The sequence below is a fragment of the Chiroxiphia lanceolata genome, chromosome 3 (genome assembly GCF_009829145.1).
Source record: "Chiroxiphia lanceolata isolate bChiLan1 chromosome 3, bChiLan1.pri, whole genome shotgun sequence".
NCBI classification, from domain to species: Eukaryota; Metazoa; Chordata; class Aves; order Passeriformes; family Pipridae; genus Chiroxiphia; species Chiroxiphia lanceolata.
Genome location: NC_045639.1, coordinates 39,966,111 through 39,990,617, shown reverse-complemented (window position 1 = coordinate 39,990,617; position 24,507 = coordinate 39,966,111). Strand labels below are relative to the sequence as shown.

Here is a 24,507-nt window from a genome sequence, read left to right as displayed (position 1 = left end):
TGGTTTAGGTACCTGCACAATCATAAAATCATAGAATATCCTGAGTTGGAAGGGACCCACAAGGATCACCAAAGTCCAGTTCCTGGCCCTGCACAGGACCACCCCAAGAATCACACCATGTGCCATGAAAGTCTAAGATTTTTAACTGTACAGTTTTGTGGCATTTTTTTGTTTTACCTAAAACTAGTGGAACCTGAAACTTCCAGAAAATTACTTTTGAAGTTGACAGCAAAATATAAAGTTATTCTGGCTAAATTACAATGGCACAGCATGTTTAAGCAAGCAATATTGACAGGAAAAGAAACACGCTGTCAAAAAAAAACCCAACTAGACTTAATTCCATCAATTGGGATTTTAGCACAGGATTTTTGACCCACATTTTGTCATCTCTGATATTGATACTGCTTCACAGCTGAGAAAGACAATAAGGTGAGATTTACTCCCTCCAAAATAAAAGAAAATGCCACTTACAAGCGTAATTTTTTGCTAGAAGGCAAACTTCCCCTCTGAGACAACAGAAAAACTACTGAATTGATGATTTACACAAAAACCATAGAAAAGTAAAATGCTAAATACTAAAGACATAGGAAAAACAAAAACATGGTGGAAGGTAATATGAAGGGACTCACTGTAATGACTCTGAAAACACCTCCTCCATCGTTCACCATCACTTTATGAAGGTTTCTTGAAATGAGGCCTTGAAGATCCTGGCTCTCCCACACAATAGTACCTTCAAAACTCTGGTAAAAGAGCAAAACACTGTTTTGCAGGTATTCAAAGATTTCAAAGGATGAAAATTAAACAGTTTGGGTCTTCTTTTATTTTAAAATAGTCAACTTCACAAAAGATTTAGCTTGAATGCACGACATCGATGTTTTACTTACACTTCAATAGAAAAAAATTACTCATAAAAGAAATACACCCATGAAACTCAGTAACACATAATCATGCTTTTAAGACTAAACACCAATCTCTGTATTAGGAACATTACACTTTTAACAGAAGCCTAGTGTAAAAAGCTTTGGCTTTCTAAAATCATCAAGATTGCATTTAAAAGTGATCTAATGAATTTTTAAAAATCAAATATAAAATCCTGCATTACAAAGAGAATACGTTAAAACAGATTTGGAAGTAAGTGCAGCTTTTTAGTTATCTGCTAAACAGAGATCAGAGACTCGATCCTGACACCAGCAAAACTCAAAGGAAAATACAGCCACCTTTATCCTGGTAAAGGTGTCACAAGCTACTGTAGGAGAGTCACAGAACTCTGGCCTCACATTTTGGCTAATAAGGAAGAAAAAGACAAGTGACTATCTTTAAAATTTTCTGATTTTACCTGTCAAATTAAGCTATGTCACTCCACGGTTTATATATGTGTGTGTGTGTGTGTGTGTGTGTGTGTGTAAATTCTTGCATTTAAAAGTACTTCATCTCATCTTTAAACTGAAGACCCCTGAGAACATGCAACGGAACAGGTGGCATGTTGTACAGTAAGAGTACTGGTAGCATTATACTTTTTTATATTTTTTAAGTAATTTTACCCTTATGACAGAGGAGTAAAGAGTAGTTGTAGGGTTATTACACTCCTGACTGCTAGATGAGCACATTCTGTTTCATCTCTCCCAGTTTCATAGGAAACACACTGATCGTTATTATGGGCCTTGAAAGAAAGAAAAAACTTGTTTGTAGATGCATCTCTGTTGCTGTAGGAAGCCTGTTTACCTGTACTAACCTCTCATCTCTTCCCCATTTTAGCTTCCTTGTACATTAGAAACCTTCTCCAGAAATTCTCCAGTTATTGACACACTGCTAAAGTTTAGATTAGAGTTCAGCTTAATTCTTTGCTTTCCTCTAGAAGTAGGTCTTAACATCTGCAGCAGTCTCAGTATTTAATGACAGCTGTGTATTTCAGAAGTCTCTCATCTATTTTTTATAAAGCCAGTTTTATAATCTAATAATAATCTAATAATCTAATAATGGAGCTAGCCTGACTTTCATGCTCAATACCTTCTCCTTGTTTGTTTAATTATCTCTCAGTTATCAAAACAAATGGACCATTATTAAAGACTTTTTTTAGCAGCAGGACCTCTGAACACCCTGCACAGTAAAACCTACATGCTCAATTTCTCTGTTTGCAATGACTGTCATTTCCCATTCCAATGTTTTTTTGCTGTAAGGACTGGGCTCTAATCACTCTTCAGTGGTTTGTTTACAGACACAACCTTTGGTAAGTTGTTAGTGAACAGGAAAGTCCTTTCACACCTCAGCAACCAGAAACATTACAATTCTCAGCACTGACTCTTACTGATACTGACTTCAAACATGTACCAAGAGTCTTACTCAGTTATTACCAGTGAACCTCAGTGCAAGGTGTCCTAAAGCTGCAAACTATCATTATTCTCCAAGCTGAGAGACTTGTAAGCAAATTTTCTAATGACTTTAGCCTTCAGCTATCCTTATTCCAAGCCACTTAATGAAAGCTGAGGCCTGAAAATGCTTAAAGCAAAACCAGTAGTGGCACACCTGAGACTACATCATCTGTTTTTCCCCATTTAAATTCCAGCCTTGTTGCTGCCAGAGCGCAGTGGCATTTGCAGTGAATACCGAACAGCTGTACTCACATAATGCAGCCCTGCCAAACTCCTTTCCTAATGTTAAACAGTGCTGTGGTTTTTGTTCCTCTAACTACTCCCCATTAGTAACACAGAGTTTGCCTAGTACAGAGTCCCATTTTCATGCAAGCGGCCGGTGGCTTTTTGACAAAATAAATGCATTGCTAAGACTTGGCTCTAAGAGCCTCTATGTGAGTTTTAGTTATCTGCTAGTGGTTCTGCTCTTCTGTGCTTTCAGTCCTTCCAAAGCTGAATGATCGATTCTGTCTTTCACAATCTGGCCTGCCAGATGCTTATTCGAATGCTGCATTTCCCTTCCTTTCCCCAAGACGAGCAGAAAGAGCAGCACTTCAGCTGGAAGATGAATGAAGCTCTTCAGCAGTCTGTACAATCCATTACTTCTTCAAGGTGGAAAGGCAGAGAATAGACACTGCCTCAGAAACCATTTTATGACAATTAAACAGCTTATTAAATTTACTGCTCACAAACAAGAAGACAGGAACACGTCTTCTTGGCATCCCCATCTCTTCTGAATCACTGTGTATGGTTCAGCATCCCGAGTATCACAGGAGACTACATGCTGTGCATAAGTCCCATTAATCTACATTACAAACATCATGTTATCCTGTAAGCATTCAGCACGTGACACATATCAGATTAAGGAAGCCCACACAAAGAAATATATGAATACTAATATCCTCTCTCCAAAGGAAATACTTGCCATCTGTCTCTCAGGAAAAATGCAATCATTTATAGCAAAATTACAACTGCCTAGAATTCTAGTATCTCAGAAGTAAGTCTTACAGGGAAAAGGCTCACATGATATACTACCAAATTACTGGGTAACTAATACACTTTTTTAAAAAATAAAATAAACTCTTAATCATTTCAGTATGAAATTAGATTGTCAAAACATATGCACAAAGTACTGCAAGTCATCTGCTCACCCGAAAGGTCTCCTGCCAGCATAAAAACTTGCACAGTATTTAGTTAACACTGCCTAAGATGATAAACCGATCAATCAGCTGCAGATTCCCCTTAAAATGAACAGGTTTCCAAATGCATTCATTCTTATGGAGCCAGGGGAATAAATGAGGGAATAAACTGGCCCAAATTGTCCATTTTATCAGTCGGTCTGTCCAGATGACTTAAAAGAACTGAAGGCAGTTCTGATACTCCACATACCTCTGGCAAAATAAACTGCTCTACTGGCTTGTACCACAATCGGTTCACTTGCACTCCGCAGCTTGGTGGACTAAAGCGAGCACTGAAGATCGCTTCCTAGGAAAAACAGAAAAAAAAAAAGCAAAATAAAAAAAACCCCAAACACCCATTAAAAGTGTTATTATATTACACAGGTCACCAAATGGCTCTTAGATAATAACAAATTACATAAGGATGCTCCATTGCCAAATTCCAAATCTTCAGAAAACAGTCTCCAAGCTCTCTTATGTTACTAATTTTTCTCCTTCACTGGAAGCAAAAAGCTAATGTAGATAAAATTATTAGACTTTGAACATGTAGAATTCTACCATTTAACAAATATAAACCAGATTACAGTGTAATTTTATTTTTATTACAGCTATTATAAACCAAATTCTTTAAAAGTTTATCATAAAAGTCATACTCAAAATTCTTTCTACTGTAGCACAGCCAGAAGTCTTGAAATTCACCTATTAACTTACTGGTAGAGATAAATGCAATATATCAAACGCAACAATCATACTTCAAGATTTTTTTTTCCTCCAGGTTAGCACTAAGCTATGCTATCAAACCCATAACAGCTTGAGAGTAGGGGAAATTACCAACCAAGTTTGATTATTATCTGTAAATAATATCAGTTTCTAGAAATCTTAAAATGTTTTGCCAGAAGAAAGACAAGAAAAAATTCCAGCTGTCCTGCATCTCTCTGCTTGAAGGCACCAAATGTATGTTTCTGCACATGTGTTTTAAATATATTAGTTTATTTTTTATTCCTTAATACATATCAATACTTTAGAATCTCAAATACAATCAAAAAACTGTGCGCTGGAATTAGATGTAAGTGCTCTTTCATAAGAGCATTTAGATTAAGTCATAGCACTTCGTGAATTCCATCTTTTCCTCATCCAGGATGTGTCTCTGCATGTGTATATATATATACATATATATGAATGAAATAAGAATTTACAATGCAACAGAACAAAAATGTAATTTATACACTTGTCAGTTAAGTACTTCTCTTCTAAATCACCAACCCAGCATGTCACTTTCTGTAAGAATTAAATCCACAATAAAGAGACAACATGCTTTAGCCCACTTTCAAAAGATAACTACAATACCTCATGTTCTGCCTGGTACAGTTTTACAGTGATGTTCCTCTGGAATCCCACCCCATCAGCCTCATAAAATACCCCAAGACTGGTAATGACAATGGGGTAAAGTACACGAAAATTCACGCTGACAATTCTGTCTTCAGATAGCACAGAAGGTACATCCTCAGGGAGACTGAATGCTTCGATTTCCTGATTCAAAACTGTATGAAAAGGAAAGGACAGAGGTAAGGTGAGAAGACTTCTCAGTTTCTGAACTGCATACACACATAGCACACCGGATATATGCAAAGCATTCTGATTAATTAGCACAGCTCACAAGTGCACAGTGTTAATCAAACACTGGAGTAAAAGAAAATACAACAGGCTGCAGACTGCAGCAAGGAGAAATTCAGTGATACAGTAATCTGCAGGCTAATAACAATTGCAACTCAATGCCTACATATCCACAAGGAAAAGATTAGAAACACAATAAATCCACAGAGTGAAGGCAAAAAATGCTATTTGACTGCATGAATACCTGTATATTAGCATATTAAAATAATTATTCATGCCATCAAAATGGCATACACCTCCACTTCATTCAGCTACTTGCTTTTTGGCATTATTGCCTCCCTAAGCCCTGAGGTACTATTTACACTTGGGAGCAGCGGATGTTACCGTTCAAAGAGAAAGCAACAGAAGTTGCATTTTGTGTTCAATCATGGCTCAAATGCCAAGCAGTCCTTACTTAACTTGTAATTAAAGAGCAAAAATAAAATAGAAAATAAAAGGTGACAGGATAAATTTACAATTTTAGTCAGGAATTCTGGTTGGCGGCATTTAACCTTTTTCCCCATAGTACATTTCTTAGTTTTTCTCTCTCTAAAGTGGAATCTGAAAAACCTATCATCCAGACTTGCTTGGAATTCACATTGTCACCAGAGAAGTCCATCTGACACTCAAGACTCAGTCACCTTGGGTACTTTCTTCACATTTGACACCATACTGGGTCATTCTGGCTCTCTCCAACTTCATTTGACATATGGATCAAGTAAAAATGTATGTTATATGGGAGAGACTGTCCCTAACACAAGGAAAACGCAAATCCATTAGAAGCCAATGACCCCCCCTTCACACTCCCCAATATCTCTCCCTTTTCTGCCTGCACATGGTACTTACAGGAAGGTTATGCAACCGTTAAGACAGCAAGTTCTAGGCAGCATTTGTTTTCAAGACTGGCTGTCCCAGTTTAACTCCCCAAACTACTCTCAGAATTCATATCACAGATTTTTTAAAAGTTAACTTCTATACCTGGGTTACTGATGTTCAGAAGTTTGCAGGAGTAGGGGTCTTCTCTGTCCTTCACTGGCACAGCACAACCATGCGCACCTATTATAAACTTCACAAGGACACTAAAATAATTTGGTTTTATTAACACCAGCTCTCTTCCCTCCTCCCTCCATCTTCAATCACCTTATTTTATCACAACAGCCTGTCTTTCACAGGTTTAAGGCTTTGCTTAAAAATCACCAATGACAGTCTGTATGTAGAGCAATCACGTGAATCCTCTCATAGGAGCTCAATTCCAAACCCACATTAACATCTACATCTCATTATGAGGATGCAGGAAGATTGGCAGCTAGGAATGAGATTCAAGGCAGTCAGCACACTGAACAGAAAAAGTACCTAGGGTAACACTGAAGAATCCTGAAGACCTGCCTTTCCCACCCTGGCTTTGTTATTTAATTCAAGATTGTTTAAATACTCTACATTCAAAAGGCAGTGAAAAAAATAAGGAAAAAAAAGACATGTAGCATAAAAGGAGGAACAAGGACTCTAGACTGTCTGTTACAAAGAAATGTTTCAACTTTGGGTTGTAGCAAAACAAGAGGTTCCTCTCTCCAGCCCCAAGTATAGTTGTTCCACAGTCAGGAGACAAGTAGTACAAAGAGCAAGAGAATCCACCTCAAGCTAGCTCTTCACCTATCAGCCAAATGCCCTCCCAGACCTCCATATAAGCTACAAAAGGTCACATTTTTAGATGAGTGAAGTAGCTCCAGACTGTACATTGACACCAAATCTGTGAATAGTGAAGCGCTTTCGGTGCAAGGTGTGAGGCCTATCAAGATGACAACATTTCCAGGAATGAACTGCAGCAGAACTTCTCAGCAAAAACAGCCCTGTCTGTAGACTGACAGGTCTGTGCAAGCAATCAGGAAGGGTCACTCACACTGCAGCAGTTTGGTGCACCTGGTTCAGTGGGACACAAACCTGAACTTTACAGTTGAGGCTGTTGCAAGAGTTTTTTGTGTTTCTCTCGCCAAATGCAATCCTGCCCACTTTCGAGTATCCTGGATTACTAAGCATTCCAAGTTACATACCGTACAAAGCAGACATTGTGACACAAAAAAGAGAAAGGTTTATATTATTCATCATTAATGAACAGTGGTGACTAACTGCAAAAACTAACAGAGTGTAAAAAAAATAGTTACAGCCCAAGACAAGAAGTATTCTTCTATATTACTAAAATAGATTAAAAAATCTATCAGAGTACAAGATGCTCAAAAACAGAGAGAAAAAAAAAAGAAATACTTTAAAAAAATTATTAAATCGAGATATTTCAGCATTACAGTCCTCACCCCCACCCCCCAGACCCAAATTACAAAACACTAGAGATTACCGTTGGCTCAGTGCAGGATGTTGTTTCAGGTGCTTGAACCAAGTGTTCCTTATAACACTGCGTAGTTCATGATTGTGTCGAGCGGACAAAACACCTACAATAACATCATAATGTTTCAGCTTCCACTGAGGAAATAAGGACAGTGGACCTAGAAACAGAAAGTGACAAAGATTTATTATATGCACATATTACCACAATCCTAAGCTGCAAGCAAGAATTAAAATTCCAGCCTTCCACTACTTAAAGGGGGCTTATAAAAAGGAGGGAGAGCAACATTTTACATGGGCATATAGTAATAGGATGAGGGGGAATGGTTTTAAACTAAAATAGGGGAGATTTACATCAGATGTTAGGAAGAAATTCTTTACTCAGAGGGTGGTGAGACACTGGCACAATTTGCCCAGAGAAGTTGTGGCTTCCCCACCCCTGGAAGTGCTCAAGGTCAGGTTAAATGGGGCTTTGAGCAACCTGGTCTATTGGAAGGTGTCCCCGCCCATTGTAGGGGATTTGGAACCAGATGATCTTTATGGTCCCTTTCAACCCAAATCATTCTGTAATTCTGTGATTCAAATGCATCTCAAAAGCAAGAGAACTGAAACACTAAAAACAAGCAGCAGAATTACTATTGCATTCTTAGTTCAGAATCAGGGAAACATTTTCAACATGCCAAAACCTGCACTAACATGCCTATTTTCCCCCTTCTTTTTAAAGCTGCTGGACCATCTTTCTAACTTAACATTTCAATGTGGTACATCAAGGCCTATCTTTTCTAACCTTTTGAAGGTGAACACTACTCTGCCTTCAGACAGGGTGTTACATCCCTTCACAGAGGAATGCTCTGGCTTTGTTCAAAGCTGGATGTCACCACCAAAACTTGTAATCCAGGATTTAGCTTGTGCTGTTTTAATTTAGAGATCATGAAACCTGGACTTGATTTCAAGCCAGATTACGAGCAGATAGAGACCTGAGAAGCTCTGATTTAGAGCCTTCAGAGACTCAGGCAAGTAGCTAAAGCGAATTTGCTTAGTTTAATCTATCAGACATTCTAGAGTTAAGACAGATTTGTATTTAGTTTTAGCAATGCATTGCTCCCCTCTCATCTCACTATTTTTTTCATTAGGCTGCAGACAAAGAAAACAATTGTGAGTGCACTCTAAACTACTGCATACTACTGCATAGACAAGATTCTTTACAATACAATCTTTAAGAGACAAAAAATAAGGCCAAATCTGTATTGTGTACTCCCACTAGAAAGAGAATTCTTCTTATAATAATATTATAATTATATTATTATCTAGATTCTACCTCCTGTAAGAGCATACCTTTTCTCCACTTTGAAGCTGATAGATTTTTTTTTAAACTGCTCACTAACCTAGGACCTCACAGCACCTGCTACAAGAACTGCTGTGCCAAATCACACCAGACATCTATCTAAGCCTTATATCCCACCATCAGTGTGCAGCATGCAGTGGAAAGGACTTGGCCTTAGCCTTGTTCTGCACTGTGCTGAATCAGCATCAAGAGATTTCAGAACTTTTTTTTTTGCTTTAGGGCTATTCAGCCCTGATTCCCTAGTCCCAAAGCCAAATAAAACTGATCTGCAATTGATTCTCAAAACAATACAAGAGCAGAAAAAGTACTGCTATGTTTCCACAGGTAGACCTTTCCCAGTCTATTTCTCACTAATGTAAGCATGCAAACAGTGGTCTTCTAGAAGAAGATTAAGTTCCACAGTTATTTAAATGAATCTGTACTGAAATGTACAGGTCATTACATAACCAAGAATCACCAGCTCTCCAAGACAGCAGAGATACTCGTGTTTATAAGACTACGACATTATAGCAAATTCCTGTGTGGTCACATAATTGCTTTTCACACATCCCTCTTTTTTTATCTTGTTCTTCTTTCATCCTTTGATTATTCTTCAGTCTCAAATGCAAGCCTTCCAATATAAAGCTCATAGGACTAATGTGCTTGCAGATCATATATAAGATATTGTTTACACAGATTTGTTTTTTAAGATACCATTTTTAATTAGAAGCAGAACCATTTCATTACATCAAAAAAAGAAAAATAAAACTAAGCATAAGTCTATGGGGTGACTTGACTCAGAATAGCATAAGTTGGCTTGAATCAATTAAAAAAAACCCCAATCTAAAAATAAGCCACCCGAATCAAATATACATACTTTTAATTAGTTTATATTTTAAAATGACTGAAGCTTTTCCTTATGAACCATTCACATGGGAACAATGTTCATGTAACAGATGCTTCAGAATTAATAACCTATTGCTTTCAGAACAGCATTACAGTGGTCTATATTCAGAAGATTGTCTTCTCTGTCCCAAAGGTTATGTCATTTTACTTTTAAAAGTACTGAAAATGGAAAAAAAAATAAAGGTTAATGTCACAAAAATCTAATGAATCAGGTTTCGGCTTGTTAGCAAATGTTTCTACGTCCTATGGCAAAGCAGGAATAACACTAAACTTTCAGCAAAATAGATTCATGTGTCTCTCTGAACTAGCACTATTAAAAAAAAAAAAGGGGAGATAAAGAGAGAGGTACAGGGGAAAAATACTAAGGCTATTATTAATTTATAAGGATAATTCAGATATTTGCATAAATATTCCCTGATGCAGCATAATTTAAGAGAAAACATTGCTGACCTCAAAGTCAATGATGACAATTTAGACAACCAATCAATACCTGTCACTGGAGACCAAACCTATTTATTTTACATTCTATTTTTGTGCACTCTTAGGCCAAAATTTTAAGAGTTGGTAATAAGCTTAAAAAATACACACCATATTGCTCTTACCTTGAACTAGTTGTGCAAGACAATTAAGCCTTTACATTTTCTGATTTCAAAGGCAAAAAAAAGTGTAAATTTTGTGGTTTGTGAAGGGGGTGAAAAAATAAAAAGAAGAAAGGTATACATCACATTCCACAATAAACCCTAAAAGTGTTGCGAACCAAAGGGAAGCAAAAGGAGAAGCCTTTCCAATTCAAAGGTCACACTACCACTAGCTGCCTTGCTTTTGAATTCTTACTGACTTAAAGCTGCATCTCTGTTGCATTACTTAGCCCAAGACTTCTCAGTGGAACATAAGACAAATACACAATGCCTACCCTACACTCTTTTAGCATCAGGAGCAAAATTGATTTCACTTTGCTGTTTTGCTGGAGGCTGTTAATCCATAGCAAAAGCCACAAAAACATGAAAGGAAGTGGCCCTCTCTCAACTGCTGAGATCCATTTAATGCTGTACAGCAACTGCAAGGTGTACTTCTGTCAGCCTTAAGACTACTGAAGTCCAGTTTGCCAGAGCCTTGTGTCACAATGTTAACAGGCTCCTACTGAAGCTTTCTTGGGCTGTGATATTTGTAAGGCTCCCACACAGTTCTCTGACATCTGACCATACATGTACTTTTATTAGTACGGGTCTTCACCTCAGCAGGAGCTTCAGTAAGCTTTCACAAGATTCTCAGTCACCAAGTTTCATGAAAGTTGGCGAAAATGCTGGTCTTTGGGACCTCAACCTGTCAAACTTGACTGAGAACAGATCAAAGTTTGGGAAAGATGAAGGAAAAAGTAAACAAGGACCTATGTAAAGCACAAAGTTCTGCCTTTAGAAGACAAGGGTAAAGACACAGAGGTGTATCTCCTGCGGAGCTGGCCATGGAAAGAGGTCACTGCTGACATACAGTCTGTTGACCCTACTCAAATTTTAACCACCTCAGCAGCAGTCAACAGCTTTTGAGATTTTACAAAATCCCAAACTACAAAGATGAACATGCATCTCTTCTTCCCCTGAGACTGATTCTCAAGTAAAATGTCAAGTTAAGCTGTTAATTATGTTTACTTCATTACGAGGAGATGAAAAGAGTGAGAGATCATTTAGCTAGATTTTGTCAACAAACACGGTCTTGCTGCACATCTCTCTGTTGATGAATCCTCTACCAACTACTGAATTTGCCAGTCATTTTTTGTTAAGTGTGACATAATATGCAGCCCACAAGGTGATAAAGTGTCCACATTTCATGCAACTGGACTGGACAGAGAAAAGACTCATTAGTGCCTGCACTGAGAAACACAGGAGTGTAGGCTCCCCTGCACTATCAGGCACCACAGCACCTCCACTGGAAACTGCTAAAATAAGTGAGGTCCACAGAAGGCTGGGCTTTGTATCTTCTGCTACCCATGCAGCCTTTTGTGTGTGTGTGTGTGTGTGTGTGTGTGTGTGTGTGAATGGAACTAAGTAGGCCAGGCAGAAGTTATTTAGAATATGCTCAACTAATCCACTTCAGAAGATAAGATTAAAAAGGAAAACTCCCTTTCCAAAATAAAAAAGCCTATACATTCCAGGGTTTTATCTCTGCCTATTCCTGAGACTTTGCAACCATAGTCCTGGTTTTTAATGCCTTTTTCTTCTCTGCTACTTTATTAAAGATCCAAACAAAGAGAGGAATTAACCAAATATAAAGATTTGTATTCACAGAATTCTGACGCACACAGAAAAAGAACAAGCCAAAGAGTAAAAGCAGTTCTTTCCCCTTACTAATCTACTTCACTTAGAGTAATTTGCTATAGCTCATCTGCATTACACATTTTGCTGCAAGCCGAGCGACATGACTCCCCTGCAGTATCTACTTTATATCAGAGCCAAAAATCGCCAAGATGTGCAGCCCTGGTTTCTGCAGGAGCACAGTACTCCTCGAGGCAGACAAGCTTTTCAGATTCAAAGAAGAAAACCTCTGCAGGCAGAGGTTTCTGTTTTGTTTGTTTGTTTTACATCAACAGCGTTCCCTTAAAAAAACAGGACAGCAGGGTCCTTCTGAACTGCAAAGTGACTGTAGTGATAATGCTGGGCTGACAGTACCCTGAACTCCATTAATGATACAGCACGTGCACATTTCTAGACAAAACTGGGAACAATGGCCAAAGCATCAGAAACAGAGACACAAAAGGAACAAAGCAGATCCTTTTTGCAACACTGAACCTGATGCCCTCTTTTTTTTCTGGAAAGGAGGGGTGGAGGTGTGTCAGGGTGGGGGAAGCAGAGCATAGCACCTTTACCCGCTGAAAACTGGTTACCAATCCCTGATGCCATGGAAGAAAAGCCTGATCCCAGGGAAGGCTATTTGCTCTCTTCTGGCAGTTCTACTCAGTGGCCAGTTTAGAGGACAACTGCTGAAAACCTTTATTCAGCCTGGAAGAACTCGTTCTCTTTGCCCCAGTGCCAAACTACAAAAATACAGCTCCGTTGCTGCCCGTTAGTAGTTTGCAATATCTCAGACATCAGTCCACAGAATAACTGCAAACTCTAAAAACATTCCAATTCAGTTGGAAAATACCATCAGCTTTGTTGTGGATTATTTGTCAGTTATTTCAAAGCCATCAAAGGTTAGAGGATTGTTTTATGGTGGGGATGGCCCATACATGAAAAACAATGTTATAGTAAAATCTTATAGATGAAGACAGGGCAACAACTGACACTTCAGGCAGAACTGCACATCCACTGCCAATGCAAACATGACCTGTTGATGGAAGGTTTCAATTTCCAAGGCCACCAGCCTGTAAGTCTTTAAGTGCCTACAAAGGATGAAATAACTTCATGACCAAGCATACTATTCCCTGACAGACAGGATTAACAGATTTCAGACATCTTTTCTTAAGGAAATCTCACATTTTGGCAAAATTTCTCCCTACAGAGCACAACATCACTCAGGGGTTGTTTCTACATTTTGGTTCCATTAGGCCAGTGCCTAAAGAATTACATGCTGAGCCATGGGACAACAGATGGCATACAAGCAGACTCTAGAAAATTGTGGGGTTTAATCTGTTGCATAATTATTCACTAGTAAAAGATTGACTCTAACAAAACCAAAAGGGCCAAGTCTTAGCTGCCACACACCCCCAGAAATGTAACAGGAATAACGTCTTAAAGGGCATTAGCATCAGCAAAGTAGCAGCAAATTACACAGAATGTGTGGGGCTCTCTGATTAGGCACTGTAACTGAAGCCCTACAGTGAGTAATTTCCTACTCAATAAGATTTGTGCCATCAATTAAAACACACAATTAGCAATGAATCCACCTGGAGTGCTAAAAGCAGGTCTATCTGTTCCTTCTCAAGTTTATGAGGTCATTTTATAATTAGCATTTATCTAAGACTTTTACAGAAAATTAAGTAAAGCCTCCTACCCAATAACTTCTTTTGGATAGCACTTGTTGTAACCAGATAGACGAGGACTTCAATTAAACCTAAAAGCATGTTCTTGCACCAATCTTGCTCAGCAGTGTGAAATACAATCCCATTAACTGATGAACAAAAAGAAAGCAAGAAGCCATCAAAGTCAGGACACAAAAACAAAGGCCTTTGGTTTCAGAACTTGATACTATTTATTTTTTTTCCAGTTAGTGAGTGCTGCCTAGAAGAAGTGTACTCTATCTTCTGTGACACCACAGTAAAAGTGATCATGAACACAGAGAAAGTCAGAATATTGTGCAGGAAGAGACACAATTGAGGGCCAAAGGATGCAGGCAGATTACAGGCCTTTCACAAGGGGTAGTAAAGAGAAAGTATTTATTACAGAAGGTACTTCCAATAGAGGAAGAAAAGTAGATGAAACGAGTGAAGACTGGAACACTGTTTACATTTAAAGTCATCTGACCTGTAGATAACAAAATTGAATTGTTTTCCAGAAATGGAAAGCCTATTTTACCAGTAGAAGTTAGAAGTACCTGAATTGCTCATCTTAAGAAAGCAAAGATTTAAAACAATGACACCTTTGATCTCTGTCTCTATGGTTACATGCTGGAAGTGTACCTGAATGAGGAGAAAGACCCCTTTTAACTGAGAGGCTTAAGAACTAAAGGGCATAAACCAGTTGCTAGTAAGCTTAGGCTAGAAATGAGAAAGGGTTTTTAATCAGGCCAACAAGCTTCTGGAACAGCCTCTTCCTACGACTGCCAGGAATCCAAGTGAACAAACAAAAAGCCACCCCAAACCTTCACTAAGTAAATGTAGGCTGCCCAGCTGCCATGTTAAGACAGAGATCAAGAGCTTAACAGAAACAGTAAGCAGAATTGATGGCTGGAGATGTCTATTCCAATCTTATGTTAGTGGGTCAAGGAAGTCAAAGTAAATAATCACTAAAACAGGTTATCCACGTTTCAGTAGATTTCCATTTTTGTGTGTGATGATTATTGAGAGAGGAATTAAACTCCTCAAAAAACACAACTGCTGGTTCACTCTGCCTTTGACCTCTCCTGGTAGCTAATTTCGTAACTGTTGAGACAGTACACAACTACTGAGACACATGGATACTGCACAGAAATACCACAGATTACACAAATAACTCATTTTTATGTCACAGCTATTGTAAAACACTGCCCCATGAGAAGATTTATTTTTTATTAATACCAGGGATTCCAGGTGATAGGTAATACAGAGCAGCTGGAGTAGTAAACAAGGGGGGGGGGAAAAGATTACTCAATCAAGTGGAACAAGACTGGCTTTATCAGCCACTACCAGATCCTCTTTAACAGTTTCAGATTCAAGAAGCCTTTTAATAAAGAGACATTTCTTTCTCTCGTCTATAAATTCACTAATGTTCCTAAAACACTCTGAATAATAAAAAAAATACAACACAGAAGACATCAGAGATAAAAAAGGTCCCTTAGCTCATCCTTCTTTCCTCTCCAAAGGCAGCCATACCTACAGCTTGTACATTTTGCGGTTCTTTGAAGGTTAAGAGACAGACTCTTCCTTAAATTATCATGCAAGGCTCAAGCCTTCAAAGAGACAGCACATGTACCATATGGAGCATTTTCCTACAGATGCTATAAGTTCTCTTGTTATACGAGGCATAGGTTTTTCTCTCCTCAGTGTGAATACATTATTCAATAGGTTACAACTAAATAATTCCTGTACAAATAAAACATACACTTGCATTTCAGTATTAAAAAAAGCTTTTTAAAAATCCTAGTTATCCTAACACTATCCAATGCAACACAATTTTCCAGGAATAAACATAAACTCCGATAATAACTACTCAAAACAGAGAAACTCTGAAAAGCAAAGTTTCTCCTCTCTTTCTCCAGCTGTGGTGGTGCATTCCTCTCCCTCCTTGGGGCTGCTTTATGATCTCAGAAATTCCATTAGGCCTTGGCCTTTGTGTAATGCTTTGGGCAGTGAAGTGACCCTTGACCAGACCAGGAATCAATCCTACAATAGTTAAGGTGGGGGCGGCACTGACCATACCAGGAACTCCTGTTGCCTGGCCAAGTAGGGAATGAGAGCAGGAATAATCAGTTATCCCCTGACAGGCCTGGAGCATTCCTTACCTGAATTGTAGCGTGAGTGGAATGGTACCATTATTACTAGATTTTTGAAAATACCAGCAATTACCAACTCAGACTGCATCCAGGAAGGAAATTTACAGATGACTAAACCCAAATATCTAACAACCCTAAAAACAGTGGTCCTGAGTGAGCCCCTTTGGCTCTCCTGGATCGCAGCAGGCTGCCACCAGCATCTCCCTGAGTAGAACTCCTCTCAGAGCTCACAGACTCTCAAGTTTGTGAAGTTCTGAGGATCGGCACTAAAAGCTGATGATGGGGCCTGGGCCGAACCCTCCAATTCCAAAGGCCCAACCCTCATCCACTGAGAAACGCCAAGATATTTGAAGTGAGTATTTCACTGAGCTCCAGAGGAATTTTTAACAGGTATACCTCTATAGATGTATACACATATTTCCCTGTATATAAATATATCTCTTTGTGCCAGTGTGTCTGCATGTGTGAACTGAATTAGATATTCCCTAGCCAGTATAGTATGGATGTTGCCATCTTGGATGTATAATTAAGTCACTATTGCAATTATAGTAAATCCTATCGTTTTGTAAATGTTCAATAAGTGCTGATAAATCCTTTAGATATTGATCCTCGATCAAGTCAGAGACTAAGATTGGACCTAGCTGCACCTCAGCTCCATCAGGAGCTTAAAAAAGCAAGGGGGCCCACTTTGAATCTTATGACTCAACAGGAAGGTTTCCCTTATCCTTTTATGTCTTCAGTCTCCATGTAAATCATTCTAAATTAATTCTAAATTGATTCTCCTCTGTTTCATCCATGTAGTAAGCAACACAGTGAACCTTGCCATGGAACTTCGTTCAGTTGCACTTTTACAAATTCATATTAAGCCTACTGTCCTGGTTTTGGCTGAAATAGAGTTTGTTTGCTTTCTTCCTAGTAGCTGGTACAGTGCTGTGTTTTGGATTCAGTATGAGAATAATATTGATAATACACTGGTGTTTTAGTTGTTGCTCAGTAGTGCTTACCCAAAGCAAGGGACTTCAGTTTCTCATGCTCTGCCAGTAAGCAGGTGCACAAAAAGCTGGGAAGGAGCACAGCCAGGACAGCTGAATTGAGCTGGCCAAAGTGATATTCCATAACATAGAATGTCATGCCCAGCATATAAACTGGGGGAACTGGTCAAGAGGGGCCAATCACTGCTCAAGGATGGGATGCGCATTTGTCAGCAGGTGGTGAGCAACTGTATTGTGCATCACTTGTCTTTCTTGGTTTGTTTGGGTTTGGTTTTTTCTTTTTATTACAATTAGCATTATTATTATAACTTTGTTTCAATTGTTGAACTGTTCTTATCTGAATTCATGAGGGTTTTTTCCTTTTTTTTTTTTTTCTTCCTGATCCCTCTCTCCATCCCACTGCAGGGATGGGGGGCAGTGGAATGAGCAAGTTGGCTGCATGGTGCTTAGTTGCCAGCTGGGGTTAAACCCAAGTGACACCTATTCTTGCTACTAACTTGGCGATTAACGGATCTGGCTGTGACGATGATTCTTTAAGTAAGCAAAACTATTCATTTGTGACAAATTGTCATAGTTGGCAGGATGCAGATTGTAGCATGGATAACTTAGGAAAGCATGGAATAAGTCTGAGTCTCCAGTTCTCAGAAGAACAGGCTCATGATAACTGGTATGGTTGTAAAGCTGTGGAAGGACAGCTAAAGGTGGGGCCATACAAAGGATGGAAAAGGAGTTATTTGCAAAATGCTAACTATCTGGTTAAAAGCTGCTTATCAAGATAGGAAGAATAATAATAAAAAGGAACTGGACCTAAAGAAAGGAATAAAACTCACAAAGGCAACTGAATTCATACTATCTCTGAAAATAGAATGGCTGCAAAATCAGTTAAGGAAGACAAGAAGAAAGAAAAAGTTTGGAGGTAAAGATCAAAATGATGCTTATGCGGGCTCCCCATCCTCCTGACATTGTACAGATTCCTTGTTTCCCTCAGATTCCTCTAAATATGAGCCTAGACCCATTATTAAAGCAAATTACATCCTGATTCCTGTTGGCCCTCAGCAACTGATAAAATTCCAAATAGACAAAGGAGCACAAATTTTCATATTAACACAACAGGATGCTGAGAAGCTGAGTGAACCTGGAGCAAAGAGTTAAAATCACTGCAGTGAATGGAGCAAGTGTTATTTGCCAAGCAGCATAAGTTAATTTATGGCTCCTGGGTGGGAAGTGCATGTCATCTACTTGCTTTGCAGTTAAAGACCACAATGGAACTATTTTGGGGTTTGACATTTTGAACATCCGAACCTGGCGCCTGACAGGTGGCAGCATGTGGTCCCTTGGTTCACATGTTGACTTGACAGAAATCAAGGGGCTACAGTGCATGTACTTTGTGCAATCCCTGCACTCCCTGATTCAAAGTTACCGACGTACCACAGTACCCAATTTCTACTGCAGCTTGAAATGGAACTTCTGAGGTAACAGCAGACTTGGAAAAATGGCACATTATTTCTAGAACTCACTTCCCATACAACTCACCCATCTGGCCAGTCAGAAAACTGGGTGGGAAGTGGCATCTAACAACTGATTATCAACTCTTAAATGTCAACATGGCCCCACTAACAGCTGCAGTACCCAATGTTGCAACTTCAACAGCTACACTACAAGCAGCCGCACACCCATGCATGACAGTGTTAGGTGTGAAAGATATATTCTTTATGATCCCCTTACACGAGGATAAAAAGAAATTTGTTTTTACTTAAGAAGGTACACAATACACCTTTACCAGACTTCCACAGGGTTAGGGTCGACATTCATCCAAGACTGCTCATCCCATGCTTGCTGAACTTTCATAGTCTCACTCCCTTAGAATGTGAAACTGTACGAATACATAGGTGATATTTTAATTGGAGGAAATTCCCTTGAAAAGATGGGGGAAAACACAGCTCAGCAAGCACTGCACAAAGCAGAAGTTCAGATGGCACCTGAAAAATGTCAGGGATCAAGTAGAGAATTAAAGTTTTTTAGGTACCTGGTGGACAGTGCATAGTGTGGTGGGACACTTAAGTGGGAAAAGGGACTTCTCTCTTTAGTCCAAGCAGTAAAACAAGTTGAGAAAATACACCAGGAACAGCCTGTGCAAACCAGAGGACCACTGAATTTGCTAGAAGCAATCCCAAATGGGACTGCTCCCCCACAAGGAGTTGCAAAAAAACCTATGGTCAGAAAATGGTATGCCTGCTTGACAGGAATTGCAGAGAAAATTAAATTAACCAAAGGACATACTAAACTTTCCAAATTACAGATGCCTGCAAGTGCAGATTCGTTAGTGTTACAAGAACATTTTAAATCCTCACCTCTATAAAAAGACCAAAGAGAGATGTGACAGGCATCCCAGGAACAGGATTAAGAGCATTACATAGCACAGACGCCGAAGTTTTAGCAAACAAAATAAGCTGAGCAACAAGTAATTTACACAAATTAGAACATACATCACAATCTTATCTATCAGCATTGGGAACTAACCAATGGCTCTTATCGGATCTATCACTCCTCCAATTAATTGTGAATGCACTGGGTGCAGCCCAAACCAATGTCTCTCATGCTCTTTGTTTTATCGAGGCCCAAGTGTGGGTTCAATCGACTGTGGCAGCAATTGCAAGAGAAGCTGAGGAAGGCACCTTACTTACTGAAAAATCAAAAAATAATCTGGGATAATGCAACTAAATTGGAAAGAAAATTTCAATCTAAACTAGATGCCATTTCACTTATGACCCCACCAACAGTAAAACCACATCTTCTGTTTCGACAACAGGTAATGCTACCATATACGGTATATGTGCAATCACTGCATATATTGGGATTAAATCACAATGGAAGTATCCTCTATCATGGGCCAGCAAAATGGGAACAAATAGCAAATTGTCCATGTTGATGGCATATGTTGTACAAGAACAACAGGGATTTATTTGTGAAAGTAATACCATTAAGGCCAAGAAATTTGTTTTGAAATGATTATTATTTTGAAATATATCCCAGTAAAACCCCTGGAACTGTACTTGTTGGAAATGGATGTGTTTGTATAAGAATCCTTTTTGATTCTGTATTTACAGACAACACCACTGTAAAAATATATAATCACTCAAATATCTGTATTTGTAATTTTACCAAGATTACAGGATGCAACTTTAACTAGTCAACTACTGTCACAATCCAACAATTGCTACAATCTTACACATCATATCAGGATTTACTACCTACACCCATTAGAATGAATCTGACCTTGGAGAAAAAACTAGAAATGACCTGTGTCACCTGCTAGAACGCATCCAAAACAACAGACACAAAACTCTAATCATCATTCATCATGACACAGAAGACATACCATGACCCGGAAAGAGTGAAGAAGGATGCAGAACACCACAAGTGGAAAACCTTATTCAGATGGTTACTGACAGCAACAGAAAATTTGAATCTAATGCTGCATCCAGTTTCTGTTCTATTATGCTTGTTACTCAACGTTATTCTACTTGCTAGAGTGTAGAGGATAGCTAGATGAGTTGCATTGTTACAAAGACCTCTTTGCAAATATATACTGCTTAATTACATTTAACAAAACCTTAGTAATTAAATAGGCCAACCAAAAATTTCCCTCAAATTACAACTGAAATACAGCATTAACATATTAATAGGCACAGAGGTAAGAGGCAACCACACCACCACTCTTTGAGAGAAAGATGGATTGACTTTAGTGTGGGGTGTATTGCAATGTCCTCCTCAATGTCCCTCTACACTCTACAATCTTAGGAATTCTCATTAGCCCTCAGCCTTTGTGCAGTGAGCTGGGCAGAGAAGTGTCCCTTGATTCGACCAGGAACTCTCACATGGCCAAGGTGGGGGTGGCACTGACTGTACCAGAAATTACTGTTGCCCGACCAAGGCGGGGGACAAGAGCAAATCAGTCATCCCCCGACAGCCTTGGAACATGCCTTACCTGAACCACAGCCTGAGTGGAACGCTACGATTGTTATTGAATTTTTGAAAATTCTAGCAATTACCGACCCAGACTGTGTTCAGGATGGGAATTTATGAATGACTAAAGCCAAACACTTTGTGACCTTATAAGCAGCAGTCCTGAGTGAGGCTCTTTGGCTCTCCTGGACTGCAGCAGGCTGCCACCATCATCTCCCTGAGTGGGACACCTCTCAGAGCTCACAAACTCTCAAATTTGCAAGGTTCAGAGGACCATCAACAAAAGCTGATGATGGGGCCTGGGCCAAACCCTCCACTCCCCAAAGCTCAATCCTCGCCCATTAAGAAATGCGAAGATATTTAACAGGTATACCTTTCTACATTTATATACATATATCTCCATATATTTCCACATATCCATATATGTATCTTTGTGTCAGCATGCATGCATGTGTGAATTCAGTTAGATAGCTTCTGGCAAGTAAAGCATTAATGTTGCCACATCAGATCTACAATTAAGTCACTGTTGTAATTACAGCACATTTCATTGAAGCACTCTGTAAATGTTAAATTAGTCAATGATTAAGTGCTGCTAAATCATTTAGATATAAGTTGGAGACCAGGATTGGACTTAGCTGCACCTCAGCTCCATCGGGAGTCTAGAAAGCAAGGGACCCACTCTGAACCTTATGACTCAACCAGGGGCTCAAGTAAGACTCAACTTACCCTTTTGAGTCTCTGGTCTCTGTGTAAATCATTTTAAGGCAATTCTATTTTCCTTTGGATGTTTCATCCACATAGTAAGCAGCAGCGCAAACCTTGCCATCGAAGTTTGTTAAGTTGCACTTTTACAAATTTGTGTTACACCTACTTTTGCTAATACCTTTAACTGATTCTTTAAGTGACTTAAACCACTCATTCACAACACCAACTGAGAAACTTCTGGATTTTCTTTAGAAATGTCTGTTAGTGGAAAACACATTTATGCTGGAAAGGTCTTCATGAGATTCCATACTGCCACTTTCAACTCCACCTTAATGCTCCGAAGCTACAGAACCACACCGGACTATTCAAACACATTTCAGGCTAGAAGTTCAACAACTAGAACTCCCGTTCTTCTATAATTCCAGAGTGACCACTGCTCATTTGATATGCAAGAGCCAGAATATAGACACAGAGACACCCATACAACTCTGCAGCCTTCAGACTGTGCAAATGCACTGACCTTGCTTCTCTCACATTTGCATTATTAATTGCCACTGGAAATCAGCAGACTCTTTTCCTCACAGCTGTGTACAGCCTGCACAGGGAACAGGCACCAGCTGCAGAGTGTGGCTTCATTACTGAACAGGCTAGTGGGTCACTAAACAGAGTTCTAAGCAGATCTTAAGTAAAAAGACACCACCACATGTCACACAGAGGATTTCTTAATGTTGTCAAAGAGCACCTATGGGTAGCTGACAAAAGTTTCTGTTCCAACAGGTGACTGTTTCCTCCAGGCATGAAGATTTGCTGCCTGAGAAGTACAACTTATTTTATGAGGAGCACAACGTAAGCCCTCAGGGGTCTGATTTCACTTGCGTTGGCTCACACCCGGTCCTATGAATAGCTTTGTGCAGCACAGGGGTTTTAAAGACCGCTGAGGCAAACAGAGCGCGGTGCAAAGAGCTATTCCTAGGACCAGGAATGAAGCGACACAGGCGAAACCGGTGGGAATTTCTTCCCCACGTGCCTCTGTGGGAGCCTCTGCACCCCTGGCGCAGAAGGCTGTTCGGGAGCGAGGGGTGCTGTCCCGCAGAGAGCGCACGGCACCCCGGTAGCCCCGCACCGCGCTCGGCATCTCCGCTCCGGGCGGCGGAGACACTGCTGCTCCCGCCGCCGCCCCACGCTACGAGCCGCTCCCTCCCGATGAGCCCCCGCAGGCACTCCGGGCGCTGCTCCCCGAGGGATGCCCCGGCCACGGCATCCCTCCTCTCGCCCCTCTGCCCCGCCAGCCCCGCCGCCTCGACCTCTCCTCGCCAGGCTCCTGGGGAGGGTGGGGGAGCCCTGCCCGTCCTGGGTGCCCCTGCATCCCCCGCCGCCCGCTCCTCTCCTACCTGCCGGGTGGCTCCCGCGGCAGCTCAGCAGCAGCCAGAGGTGCAGCGCGACCCCGACAGCACAGGGGCACAGCAGCACCAGCCAGTTTCGCATTGGCCGCCGCCGCCGCAGCCGCCGGCCCCTTCCCCTCCGCGCCGGCCTCTCTCAGCGGCGCCGGGGCGACGGCCCGGCTCGGCCGCCCGCGGCTCCTCCCCGCTCGGCCCGGCCGGGCTCGGCTGCCCCGCGGCCGCCGGGAGCTGCAGTCCCGCCCCGGCCCGGGCGGGCGGCGGCGGCGCGGGCGGTGGCGGCGGCCGCCTACAGCCCCCACAATGCCGCGGGGCGCCGGGGGAGCGCGGCCGCACCGCGCGTCTCACATGGCGGGGGAGCGCGGAGGCCGGGGAACAGCGGCGGGGGCGGTGGCACCGCGTCACCCTCACGGACTGCGGCCCGCCGGGGGCCGTGGCGTGTCCCGAAAGCGTCCGGCTGCCCTGGGGCCCCCGCCGGGAAAGGCCTTCCCGGTTAAACGCTATTCGATAATCCGCTGGATGCCCCTTCAAGGAAGTCGTTGTATCAGAAACAAAATAGCTTTCCAGAACAATCCTTCATTAATCCAATAAAGAGAAAGTGCTTCGCCTTGGCAAAGACCTGCTATGGCTCTTATGAACTGTTTCTGAAGTATTTTTTTCCAGAAAGGAACATGTTCTTTGACTGAAATTCCAGGGAGGATTTTAGACAAAGTGTCCTTAACTGCGACTGGATGACGGCCAAGAATTCTTGTTCTTGCAGAAGTACGTTGTGGTATGTTAATAATCAGCTTCATATTTTACCTACAGCCACCACTCTGAGGAGTTGGGTATCTACAGACTGACACCACAGAGAGCACTGTCTGCAGAACACTGTCCTGGCTAGAAAGGTTTAAATATGATCAGATGAAACAGAGCATAATATTACTAGCACCTTGAGACATTACTTGTTTCTGGTCTCCCTGCACGCAGGTAACAAGGAGAAATGTTTCCTTGGACTGCCCCGGGGTAAAAAGAAGTGATGTGGTTAAAGAAGCAAAGGCTTCTCAGAATCACAGAATGAGTCAGGTTGGAAGGGACCATAGTGGGTCATCTGGTCCAACCTCCCTGCTCAAGCAGAGTTGTCCTAGAGCACATGGCACAGGATTGTGTCTTGAATATCTGATGGTGTCTTGAAATAGTGAGGGAGACTCTACAACCCGCCTGGGCAGCCTGTTCCAGTGCTTGGTCACTCACACCATAAAGAAGTTGTTCTTCATGTTCAGGTGGAACTTCCTGTGCATCAGTTTCTGCCCATTGCCTCTTGTTAATGTATCAGCTAGAAGTTTATGTGTAATGGCCATAAGGCCTAAAGGGACGACTGCTAATGCTAGTCTATCAGAAACAGTTTAATTTAGTAACAGAACCTGATATGAAGTATAATTGAAAGAAAGGATTGAGTTTTTACCCAGAGAAGACTAAATTTAATTTTTTTAAAAATCCCCAAGCCATGAAAAGTATTTGGAAAATGCTTACAGTCCTTTC

At 40.8% G+C, this 24,507-nt stretch overlaps 1 protein-coding gene across 4 annotated transcripts in view; it reads right to left on the bottom strand.

Annotated features, from left to right (window-relative positions):
* Window positions 1-23,122, bottom strand: part of B3GALNT2 (beta-1,3-N-acetylgalactosaminyltransferase 2) — a 44,975-nt gene extending 21,853 nt beyond the window's left edge. For 3 of the 4 annotated variants that reach the window (XM_032684064.1, XM_032684063.1, XM_032684065.1), the window contains exons 1-6: window positions 22,981-23,122; window positions 7,587-7,734; window positions 6,218-6,318; window positions 4,934-5,127; window positions 3,798-3,893; window positions 630-740 (exon numbers count right to left, since the gene is read on the bottom strand). In XM_032684064.1, the coding sequence (XP_032539955.1) occupies window positions 630-740; window positions 3,798-3,893; window positions 4,934-5,127; window positions 6,218-6,318; window positions 7,587-7,734; window positions 22,981-23,074 (744 nt within the window). In that variant the 5' untranslated portion in view covers window positions 23,075-23,122. Of the gene's footprint in view, window positions 1-629; window positions 741-3,797; window positions 3,894-4,933; window positions 5,128-6,217; window positions 6,319-7,586; window positions 7,735-18,692; window positions 18,742-22,980 lie in introns of those variants that run through there. The other variant, XM_032684066.1, reaches the window with a different exon arrangement.
* Window positions 23,123-24,507: the final 1,385 nt, after the last annotated feature.